This window comes from Nematolebias whitei, chromosome 8, assembly GCF_014905685.2.
Source record: "Nematolebias whitei isolate Nwh7 chromosome 8, NemWhi1, whole genome shotgun sequence".
Taxonomy (NCBI): Eukaryota; Metazoa; Chordata; class Actinopteri; order Cyprinodontiformes; family Rivulidae; genus Nematolebias; species Nematolebias whitei.
Window position 1 is genome coordinate 17,779,425 of NC_056505.1, and position 12,205 is coordinate 17,791,629.

Below are 12,205 nucleotides of genomic sequence, written 5' to 3' on the forward strand. Positions count from 1 at the left end.
CCATCAGTGTGCTAATGATCCATTGTTAGGCTGATGGTCCTTCTTGAGCATGTGATCAGCTGGTTTTGGTTGTCAGCAGCAAAACTGGTTGATCCACTCTGAGAAGGTGCTATTTAAGAGACTGAGCTGAATACAGCTCCTCAGACTGAGGAAGTCTCTCGGATGAGAGACGAAACGTTTCTACATTTTTTTGTTGATTTGCTTTGTTTTGTTTTTTTGAATGTCCAGAGGACCAGATTTAACTTTTTTAGATTTTTCTACCTGGATTATTGAGCATGCATCAGGATAAAATGTATTATTATTATTATTATTAATTTATCTTTGACAAGATGGCCACCTGCATCATGAAGGACCCCACTCACCCAGCATACACACTTTTTGTCCTGCTCCCCTCAGGCAGAAGGTGGAAGAGTATTAAGCATAGAACCACTAGACTGAGGAACAGCTTCTACCCTGAAGCTGTTAAGACTCATGAATCAGGATTATCACTGTGAAAAAAAAATCACTAATGCCACGTGATTGTTGATATATGCTGCTGACTATCCATGATGCTCATCTCATGCTGCTGATTTATTTCATGTTGCCGTGTTCATTGGTCCTCATCTGCTCACACAGACTCATGTTCGTGCTGCTGTTGATTGGCGCAGTTTTGTACTAGTAGTGCTTAGTGTATTCTTAGTTTAGCGTATTTCTTAGTTCATATCTTAGATCTTATTAGTTTTTCTTTACAATTTGTATTTTTGTTGGATGAAACTGGGACTCTGTGTAGTTTTGTTCCATGTCATGTACGTGATGTGAATGACAATAGACACCTTGACCTTGATATGTAGTTCTTTTTATCTCATGTACAATATATGTAATGGTTTTACTGTTTACAGCTGGTTGATCTGCATTATTAACCATTTATAAGCCATTTATAAGGACATCCTTACTGAAAATAGATATAAAAATCTATTCTTTGTGGTTGTTGAGTTTTAGAGGCCTATAAAACGTTTTTTATACTCGACAGCTTCAGTATTTGCTCAAGCCTTTCCTGTCTCATGGGTGTGTACCTTTGGATCACGAGGCTGACTGACCCATTCTGTTCCTCAAGATGACTCATGAGCACCGAGTCTGGGAGAGCCTGGTCAGAGTGGATCAGCACCAGCTGCTCTGCTGAAGCTCCCAGGTGTGCCGACAGAGCCCATTTCAGCTGTGCACAGAGAAACACACAAACACTTTGCTGCAAAGCACAAACACATTAGCAGTAATAATGGACAACACATCGTGGTCCAGAACCAGCGGCTGTCCGCTCTCCTGACCTGTCCGACGGTGCAGCCTCCACCGACACTGTATTCACGGCTCTCTGCGTCACTGCTGATGACAACTCGAACCCAGCAATCACCAGCTTTTCCCGGATCATCCTCCACCAAGCCCGACATCTCAGCTTTATCCTTCAGATGAAGATGAGTGGATCAGGAGCGATTAGTCCTGCATCGGAGGAGAGTGTGTGTGTGTGTGTGTGTGTGTGTCAGTGACTCGGCAGAAAGCTGGAACCCATCTGCACAGTCATGCAAGATTTCTGTGCACTGCTACAACGGAGGAAAACTATTAGTGAGAACTATTTCACAAGTATGACATCTGCAGCCGTTAAATCGATGCTTTCTAGGTGTTTTACTTTAAAAATTTTCTTCTGCATCAAAATTCAATCCAAATTTATAAGTTAATCTTTGAAACGTTTGAAGCCATGCTGAATGCTGAATATTTGAACGATCATACTCTTTGTACACACAGTATATTGAAAAGTCACTATAGATTTTTGCACTTTAAGCAGAGATGTTGCTGTGTTTTGTTTTTCAAGAATCCACATTTTTCTAAAATTAAAAACATTACACAAAGTTCTTCACTGAAAAGATGTTTTATTTACTCAACAGTGAGGAAAAGAAAACAAAACGATACATTTTAATCTGTCAATTTGGCCTCAAACCCCATGGAAAGACAGGCAGAGCTTTTGACAGTCCTCGAGATGCTGCGGCACCACAGAGCGCCCAGCAAGCATCTCAACACGAACGTTAAACCCAGTCGGTTACTTCTAAAAGCTTCAGTAAATCTCATTTGGTTGTGTTATGCAGCATGCCATGTCGGGAGTGTATGTGTGCAAGTTTGTGTGTTTAGAGGGACATGCAGGCTGATTAGAAGTCCAACTTAAAAAAAAAACAAAACAAAGAAATGGAAAAAAGAATCGTAATTTTGAGCAGTGGCGCTTTTGCTCTTTTTTCCATCCATTAATTATTCCCTCTGAATGCTTCATAGATCCGATTCGCAGCCTTTCTTCCCTTTCTTGTTTCCCTGCCAACAACAACAACAAAGGAGAAACAGAAAGTACAATTACTTACATTTGACTGTTATTTTATCCTACTAATTGTACTTGATGGTGAAAGAAACAGTGAAACAAACAGCTTAGACTGGAAACAAAATAAACTTAGAACAGAATTTGATTGAATCAGGGAAAATCAAATTATTTATTTCAGTTATTTATTGTTTTAACTGATGAAAAAAAAAAAACTGAGCCGACCCAAACAGTGACTGAGATGCAAAAAATGCATACAATTAGATTTTTTGATTACTTTATTTTTGTCTAATTGAAACATTTCTTCACTTCTTCTGACCTTCTGGTTGTTGTTTTTTTTTTTTTTACCCAATTTATGCTGTCAATCAAAAACGATATTATTTTAGTAATTTCGTTGATTTAAAGAAGGCATTTGATACAACGACAATATTATTCTCTGTGAAAAATTGAATAAATATGGCATTAGAAGACTAGCACTACAGTGGATACCTAGCTATTTAAAAGATAGGAAACAGTTTCTACAAATAAATGAAGTAAGATCTAACCTCTGTAATATCACATGTGGAGTTCCTCAAGGTTCTGTACTTGGACCAAAGTTATTTATTTTATATGTGAATGACTTGGTAAATTCAAATTCAAATTCAAATTCAAAAATACTTTATTAATCCCAGAGGGAAATTAAATAATGTGTCAAATGTGTCAGGACTCCTTATATGTATTTTATTTGCAGATGATAGTACATTGTTTTGTTTGGGTAAAGGTATAGAACGGGTGTTGAAGTTGATGCAGACAGAATTTGTAAAAATACAAACTTGGTTTAAACTTAATAAATTATCATTAAACTTAGATAAAACTAACCATATGATATTCAGTAACAGAAAGAGAACTGTCGTTAGAGTTGACGGTGTTGAGATTTGTAGAGTTAGTGAGGTGAAGTTTTTGGGTGTTATCATCGATGACAAGCTAACATGGAAACGTCACATAAAATATGTAAGAACAAAAAGAGCCAAATTTATTGCAGTACTGTACAAAGTAAGGGAATTATTGAATGATACAGCTCTGTATATGTTGTATAACACAATATTTGTTCCACACTTAATTTTTGTATTGATGTTTGGGGGAAAGCGTGCAAAACAATTATAAATCCTATTTTTGTTTTACAGAAAAGAGCTGTAAGAATTATTACCAGGAAGCATTTCAGTCACCCATCCAGTACTTTATTTTATCAACTGAAGTTACTGACGTTCCATGATTTGGTAGATTATAATATTTTATCAGTTATGTATAGGGCTCATAATAATACATTGTTATTCAGCTGAATACAGCACCTCAAACTGAGGAGGTCTTTTGGGTGAAAGACGAAATGTTTCTACATTTTTTTTGGCCGTTTTGCTTTGTTTTGTTTTTTGAATGTCCAGAGGACCAGATTTAACTTTTTTAGATTTTCTACCTGGATTATTGAGCATGCATCAGGATATTATAGATTAATCTGGAGAGTGATATTAAAAATGCCAGATCAATGTCTATGTTTAAGATAATGATCAAAGTTTTGTTAAAAAAATAAAATAAAAATGAAATAGCTTAATGTGTATTTGTATGAATTGATGTTCGAGAAGAAGTTGTTTATTTTGTTTTTGTTATTTGAAGAATATTATTGTTTGAATTGATTTTTGGTAAAAAGGGGCAGATATAAGATTTTTTTTCTTCTTTCTGCTGCCTTTCATTTTATTTGTGATTGTGTCCCTTACTGTATATTGATTTTTTTCTTTTGTTTAAATTAATAAACTTATTAACTGAACAAACTAAAACTCAAGAAAGAAAAAAAGGCTACATGTGAACAAAAACACACACTGATATCAGATAACATACACCTCATACAGAAAGTATCAAAGTACAACTGTCTCTTTGCTTCACCTCAGCTCTGATGTTGTACATGCATATAAAAACACTGGATTCTGACTCCAGTTCCTTCCTTTTCTTTTTATTGGGTCCTCCACAGAGACATTCATTAAAATATGTATATTTGTACTCTTACCTGATGTTTTGGTTGTTCGGACTGCAGCCCTTTAACTTTAGATCTTTCTTGTTCAAGAGCAGCATGTAATAATGTCACCTGAATAAAAAGTATGAATTCGTTAATAAAAGTACGTGCGACCAACAAACCTCACATTTCTCCCCGTCACCCCGAGTTACGCACCTGTGAAGACAATTCCTCTTTAATATGCAGCAACTCTTCTACCTGCAGAAGAATTTCAGCTTTGTCTTTCACTGAAACGAGACATTAAGACGTCAGCAAACATGGAGCAGAACATCTGAATGCTTCATTCAGGTGGTTAATGTAATGCTCAACTCACTCTCTCCCTGCTGGAGCATCTTAAGCAGCTGGGAGTTTCTTGCTTTCACCTCTTTGTATTTCACCTGCACAGTTAACAAGATTTATTTGTGCATTGTGAAATTGTATTTGATGATTATACTATAAAAGGTTGGGGTCACTCCTGACCTCCCACTGTGAAATGGTCTTCTTTAGCTGCTCAATCTCCCTGTCCTTCTTCTCCAGCTCATACTTCAGCTGTTCTGTTCGGGGGTCCTAACAGCAAAATTTGACAGAAAAGATGATGTCAGGACCCACTCTTCACACTCTTTAATTATTGGGCTAGGTAAAGAAAACATTTTCTCAGATGACTGCGCAAAAGAAAACTGAGCTCAGGTCATCCAAGTACCTGAAGTTTGTTAAATAAAAACATGTAGAATAGCATCTAACAAGGGTGAGTCAGGTCCTCTGGACGAATTGTTCTTTGTTCTAACATTTCATCTTTTATCCAAAGCACTTCCTGAGTCTGAGGCGCTGCAACAAACTCAGTCTTATAAACAGTACCTTCCTGATGTGGATCAACCAGTCTGCTGCTGACAGCCAGAACTAACTATTCACATGTAAAAGGAGGACCATCATCTTAACAATGGATTGCTAAAGCCCTAACAATTGGGAGTGATATAAAAATATGTTTTATAAGGTGTTAAGTTGCCTTTATGCCTATTCAAACATATACATTTTGTGTGTGTTACTTTTCAGAATTAAATGTCTAAATTGCCATAAAAGGCAAGGGTGGAATGATATAGGAATGATTATTTTGATGCTTTTATGTCAATTTATACTTATTTTACACTCATTTACATGTAGTTTGAAAACACACTTATACAACGTGTTATTCACATATTATGTTTTATAAGGTGTTAAGTCGCCTTTATGCCTGTTCAAACATATACTTTGTGTGTGTGTTACTTATAATATTTAGACACTCTTTGATGGTTAGCAGAGGGACGGAGGGGGGCAGTGTATCCTCTCTAGGAATGCTTTAATAAGCATTAGGAGTGCTTTTGACCTGGAAGCTTTGGCCCGCTTTTACGGTCACGGTGCTCCTTACTGGAAGGATGAGCCATCGCTTTGATGATGGAAAAAACATGTTTTAATTAGATCTGTCCTCCTGACAACCATCAAACTTGTTTTTCACTGCTCTCACGCGATCAGGAAAAGGTATAAAGGAGGTGTGACAGGCAAGGGAAACTTAGAAGTCTTGTGTGGACCAGCGCGCGGTGCCATGCAGTTGTGACGTGAGCTCTGTCATTTGGATCGAAAGGCTTCCCGATCATTTGTCACGGTGAGAGATACTCATATCAATTTGTGTGTTAAGAGTGTACAAGTGTACATGACTTTGCTTGGCTGTTTTCTTGTGGCAGATTAATAAATGACAAATATTATTCTAGCAAGTTACAGTCTCTGTGTTTTATTTTTCCTCTTGTCTGAATATCTGGTGCCGATCGTTCACGAACCCTTTTGATAAAGAATTTCATAATACAGGGAGTTTCAGAGAAACTGAGACATTTATTTTCTAAACATGATGTCCCAGTGGCTTTCAAACCCAAAAGACATTACGATAAAAACTGGTTGATCCCAAAGATCCAATCCCCCGGCACAAACAAGAGTAAAATTGTGTATGTTGTTCAGTGTCAGGAGGGCTGTGATCAGTCATACGTCAGTGAAACTAAACAGCCACTGGCCAAAAGGATGGCCCAGCACCGAAGATCAACATCATCAGGCCAGGACCCTGCAGTCTACACTCATCTCCAGGCCAGCGGTCACTCTTTCAGGGATGAAGATGTTCACATCCTGGATAGAGAGGAATGATGGTTTGAGAGAGTGAAGGAAGCCATCTTTAGCCCTATTCGCACGGGATTAGTTTTACCTAAGGACCACATGTAATAAATAAATTACCCCCAACGTCTGTTTTTATGTGGCACATTTGCACGGGATAACCAAAGCCTGAGATTTAGCTGAAATTTACAGACATCTTCCGGATATGATGTTAACGTGCTGCGTTGTCACGACTGGGCCGGTCCATAATAATGTGTTTAATGTGCGGTTCCGGATGGTCTCCTGCTTTGATGTGGTTTTACAAATCAGCACAAAAAAAAACTAAAGAATGAACAATACAAAATTGTGTTAATCTACTTGTTGAGGAGGAGGCAGGACCGACCAGCCGGTTTAAGAGGTAAAAAAAAAGCCATGTGCTGTCACCGGCCGTGCACGTGAGCACGTCTGCGCGTCTGCTGACCTGCCGGTTGAAATGGACTTGCGACCTGTCCAGGGTGTCCCCCACCTCTCGCACAGTGATGGCTGGACATGGGCACCAGTGACTCCCGCTACCCAAAAAGGAAGAAGCGGGTAAAGATAACGAATGGATGGATGGGTCGATCACGCACGTGTCTCCGCACCTCCTGTCATCTGCGGTGAAGGAAGTAGCAGCATCTAAAAAAGCTGAAGCGAGCAGCGCGTTCATTTAAAATAGCTTTGTTCTATATTTTTCCAAATGACTTTGCTTAGACAACAAAAACAAAAAATGCCTCATTACGTATCAGATCCTGCGCATTTCTGTCCAAATCACAGAGATGCCCATTCACATTGGATTAGAATTACCACAGGCCTCGGAGTTCAGCAAAATACAGTAGGTAATATGCGTGGGAATTTTTACTTTACAAATTACTTACATGGCCAATTCACATGGGATTAACAACACAGACGAGCTCTGTAATTATTACAAATAGCATGTGGTCCCTAGGTAAAACTAATCCCGTGTGAATAAGGCTTTAGTGAAGAAAACCCATCTATTGTTAAACGGGCGGAGGCCTCCATGTTCAACTGTCCCCCTCTTACAATGCTGTTGTTGCAAGAATAACTCAGACCTCTGTGAATAACAAGGGACCATCAGGGCACTAACAATCAATTGTTAGGTTGATGGTCCTCCTTTTGCAAATAAACAACTAGTTCTGGATGCCACCAGCAAACTGGTTAATCCACTATGAGAAGGTGCAGCTTATAAGACTGAGTTTGTTGCTGCTCCTCAGACTGAAGATCTTTTGGATAAAAGACGAAACATTTCAACAAAGAAGAATCCGCCCAGAGAACCTGACTTAACCTTGTTAAGATTTTTTTTTACCTGGATTACAGAGGATGCATCAGGTCATGTAGAAGAGTGTTGCTGTTGTATGAGCGTTACTTGACTCACCGGTTCGTGCTCTGAGGATGTGTTGACTTCTTGACCCTGGCTGTTCGTGTACTGCTCACGTCTTTTCTCCCTTTGGATAATTCGACTAACATCATCTTCCAGTTTATTGAAAAACCGCTCCTCCTGTCCAGTTCTTAACGCTGGGTTTGACACTCTGGAGTCCTGAAAGAGAGTATGGTCAAAACTAAAGTCATGACGTGTCTTATTGTAAATGTTATTCTGCTGCAAAAGGTGTGAGAAATTTATTTACAAATATTGTTTGTTGCAATATTCATTTCTATATTGACCACTATGTTTATTGCAATGAAGAATTTGATCATGCTATCACTGTCATTTGTTAATAAACAGCTTATGTATTTATTTGTATTAAATCTGAGTTGTTACCAAATGACCATAGCTTTTAATGGTCTGGTAAAAACTCAAGTCTTCACTGCATTAACTTTCTACTTTATGATCATTATGCCAAAAATAAATACTTAAAACCTCATACTCACCTCCTTTTCTGGTTTTTTATTAATATGTTCTGCAAAGAAAAAACAAAAATAAAAAATGTAAAATAAATGATTATATTGTTTGTAGAGGAATTTATATCCAGGTTGTGTGCACGTGAGAACAAATAAATTTTAAATTGAAATATTTTGAAAGTGATCAGCTGATTTTTCTCACCAGTAACACCTTCAGCTTGAAAGTCCTGCAAAGAAACCGTCTTTTTCTCTTTTGCCTGTTGATTCTTCTTCTTGTCCTTCTTCACACCACCCTCTTTTGCTCCCCGTAATTTGGGTGAAATCACGTTTGTGTTGCTCTGCTGGAGAAAAACAAATAATTTCAGCTCATTCTGTTAAAATAGTAAAAGCTTTTACCAGTATGTATGATTTCCACAGCATTCAAAGTAATACAGTATGAAAACTACAAATTTAATGATCATTTTATGCAATTAATCAGTTTGACCTTTTTAATAACTTCAGGTCTCTCTTGTAAATGAGTCCTTGAGGCTCAGCGGGATTAACCAGTCTAAATAAAGGTTGAACGAATAATAACTGCCTTATTTTCCCCCCAAAAACAAAAGTCACAGACAATAATAATAATGTCATCACAATGTCAGCACTGTATGTTTCCATACAATGGCGAAATTAGTCTCTGCATTTAACCCATCCACCACCAGGTGGCAGCTATTGAGAGCGCCTGGGGGGCATTTTGGGGATGAGGAGTGCTGCCCAGAGACGCCAGGTGATGTGCAGTGACTGGGGATAGAACCTGGGACTTTTGGGTCCCAAGCCGGCTGCCCTGCCTCTACACCATCTCGGCCCCCAAGAGAATAGAGAAAAAAACAACATCAATTAATGCATCTAATGAGAATTTAACCAACTTATGACACACATTTATTGCTTTGACAGTTTAAGACCTCTAAGAAGGTCCAAGGTTTGACAGAAAACACAAGAAAAACAAAAAAGCATCTTATTAAGTTTTCGAAAAATAAATTAGCTCAAAGGATAGGCAGCACGGTGGCGCAACTGGTAGAGCTGCTGCCTCTCAGCGAGCAGGTCCTTGGTTCAAACCCCGGTCCAGGGGCCTTTCTGGGTGGAGTTTGCATGTTCTCTCCGTGCATGCATGGGTTTTCTCCGGGTGCTCCGGTTTCCTCCCACAGACTAAAAACATGCATGTTAGGCTGATTGGTAACTCTAAATTGTCCCTAGGTGTGAGTGAGAGAGTGAATAGTTGTTTGTCTCGTTTGTCTCTATGTGTCCCTGTGATGGACTTGAGATCCGTCCAGGGTGTACCCCACCCCTCGCACAGTGATTGCTGGACATGGGCACTGGCGACCCCCGTGACCCAAAATGGAATAAGCGGGTAAAGATAATGGATGGATGAAATTAGCTCAAAGGTCAATATTGCAATAATAGATAAACAAAAATTATTGTCCAGATTTTATGCATAGGACATCATATTTACGGCATCAAATTAAATGTTTTGATTAAAATCATATCCAAATTATTAAACTTTTGACTATTCTGCTTGCACATATTATATTTTCTAAAGAATTAGTGTGTGTGTGTGTATGTGTGTGTGTAATGCACCTGTTTCTGTTGTTCATACTCCAGTTTACTTAGAATCAAGGCCTTTTCCAGATCAGCCTCATACAGTTCTGTGGTTATCTACAGAGAAAACAGAGAACAAACAAAACTAATAACATAAACATAGTTAGGACCATTGGACAGGCTTGTAATATAACTATCAGACAGACATGTTGCCTTCTTGCAGCTCATCTTTTGTCACGACATAATGTCAAACATCTCATGTAAGAAGTGTTCTTAGGCCAGCAGTGGAGAAGCGAGTCCAGTTTTGTCAAAGACATTTATGATGCGAGCTGTTATTCTGTCTGACCTGCTCGTCTCTCTGCTTCCACTGCTGCCACCCCTCTGAAGGTAATCCATGGTCTCCTGAGGTCGGGCTTAGGAGGCCACTGGCAATGCCCGACAGAGTCATAGAGGACTGTGGGGCGCAGGACTTCTGAGGAATCTTCTTGAAGGCCAGATTACGTAACTGATAGAAAGACAAATCAAACTTAATCCAATCAGAATGACGCTTTGTCTCAATTTCTGTAACAAAACCGTCTGTCTACTTTAGGATGGGTCGAGTCGATGGATGAAAGTCAATCATTACTGTTCAACTGCAGCAAAAAATAAAGCCTGACAGAATATTGCAGGACAACCAGGTGACAGCCACTGCTTGATAAATTTGTTTTAATCGCCTGGAAAACAGATTTCTGTCAGATCAGCTGGATATTATAACAGACCCATGACTGAAGAAAGAAGGAAGAACCTTTTAGATCACTTACTTGTACTTTATCCTCCTATTACTGAAACTGTCCTCTGACCACTAAATACTGTTTTTACTTGTCATTTGATTCATTAGTCAATGCTGTGAGGTTTGGGATTAGCATTCCTCATGTCCTCACCTATAAGAGCCATCTATTTAAGCTTCAGATATATAGGTTTTGTGGAATTCATAGGGGGAAAAAACGTGACTGAAGGGCTTTAAGCATTTAATATCAACACAAAACTGGAGAACACTACTGTCTTTTGTTAAGACTCAGTTCTGGAAGGAGTTGCAAACCTCCTGTACTTTAAATTAGAAATGGAAAAACTCCTGAAATGTTCTTCCATGTTTTAGTAACTGTGAGTGAGAAGTTGACTTAAATAATTATCTACATTCTTGAATTATTTATAATAATAATAGTAATAGTTTAGAAAAAAAAGAAAAACGTGAAAGATTTATTATTTGCCAACTTATTTTATTGTCATAACTTGTTTTTTTTCTCAGTTTTAGGCAAAACTAAGTCTTTTCTGCAAGTTCACCTCTGTCATCTCTGTTCACCTCTCGCTCTGTCTGCAGTTTCACTTACAATGAAATGAAACCAACGAGCTCAGTGGCATCAGCTAAATAAAGATCCACCATTGTTCAAAAGTTTCAACCCACCCATTATTTTTTTATACTGCGCTTCCAAGGAGCCAAACCTCCTTGAAATCTTTTAAAGTGGTCTCAATAAATATTTTTCTGATTTCCTGTAGAATTGTCAAAGTTTTTCTTTTTAGATAGATTTCAAACTGAAAAGACTGTAGGGACATTCATAATTACCGTACTTTGTTTATGTCACAGGAAAAAACTATTTCAGTTCTGCCCTACCAGTATGTATTAGGGGACTGTAAACTGCTGCTTCCACAACCACTGAGAATTCAAGGTTTTTTATTGTCATTCACATCACATGTGGTACATGAGGTGGAACAAAATTGTGTATTCAAGGTCCCAGTTACACCCCAAAATAGCACAACTATAAAGAATAAAAATAGAAACAGTAGACAAGGATCTAAGATATGTGCTAAACAATAATGTTGTAATATAATACGGTGTATTAAACAGCAGCCTGAACATGAGCCTGTTGTGAGCAGATGGATATGACTGTAGCAGCTTAAAGGCAAGAAATCAGCAGCATGGATAAAGTGACATATCACTAATTAAAGTGGCAGTTGGGTCAACGACTGCAATTGTGATTGAAGCATAAATCATTTTAAGAAACTGGAAGACACCTTGAGAGTCCGAGGTAAACTGGTACCTTATAAAAATGTAGCAGAACAAAATAAAAAAATACATGTCAGAGTGGAAATATTGTTTTGAATGTTTTGTTGCCGTTAGTTTATACAACCTTGTTTTCAGGGTGTTCTGTTTGTTTCGTTTTCCTTCAATTATGAAAATTAACTGTTTGATTAAGACTGTTTAATGATGGACGGGTTCTCGTCACAAAGATGGCTTCCTTAAA

At 38.2% G+C, this 12,205-nt stretch overlaps 3 protein-coding genes across 4 annotated transcripts in view; all 3 read right to left on the reverse strand.

Annotated features, from left to right (window-relative positions):
- The window catches only part of LOC119413053 (ubiquilin-1-like), a 7,068-nt gene extending 5,647 nt beyond the window's left edge, over positions 1-1,421 (reverse strand). Inside the window, exons 1-2 of the mRNA XM_037680066.1 lie at positions 1,302-1,421; positions 1,053-1,192 (exon numbers count right to left, since the gene is read on the reverse strand). Coding sequence (XP_037535994.1) covers positions 1,053-1,192; positions 1,302-1,421 — 260 coding nt within the window. The remainder of the gene's footprint in view (positions 1-1,052; positions 1,193-1,301) is intronic.
- Positions 1,422-2,053: 632 nt separating this feature from the next.
- Positions 2,054-10,431, reverse strand: gkap1 (G kinase anchoring protein 1; the record flags this gene model as incomplete). Of its 2 annotated transcripts, none has more annotated exon segments than XM_037680357.1 (10): positions 2,054-2,328; positions 4,365-4,442; positions 4,527-4,597; positions 4,684-4,747; positions 4,830-4,916; positions 7,891-8,052; positions 8,385-8,413; positions 8,557-8,692; positions 9,966-10,043; positions 10,273-10,431. In XM_037680357.1, coding segments are annotated over 10 exon segments (906 nt in total), but the record flags the coding sequence as incomplete, so codon positions are not given.
- A 1,152-nt stretch (positions 10,432-11,583) lies between these two features.
- The window catches only part of LOC119413054 (kinesin-like protein KIF27), a 9,975-nt gene continuing 9,353 nt past the window's right edge, over positions 11,584-12,205 (reverse strand). Inside the window, exon 11 of the mRNA XM_037680067.1 lies at positions 11,584-11,616. Coding sequence (XP_037535995.1) covers positions 11,584-11,616 — 33 coding nt within the window. The remainder of the gene's footprint in view (positions 11,617-12,205) is intronic.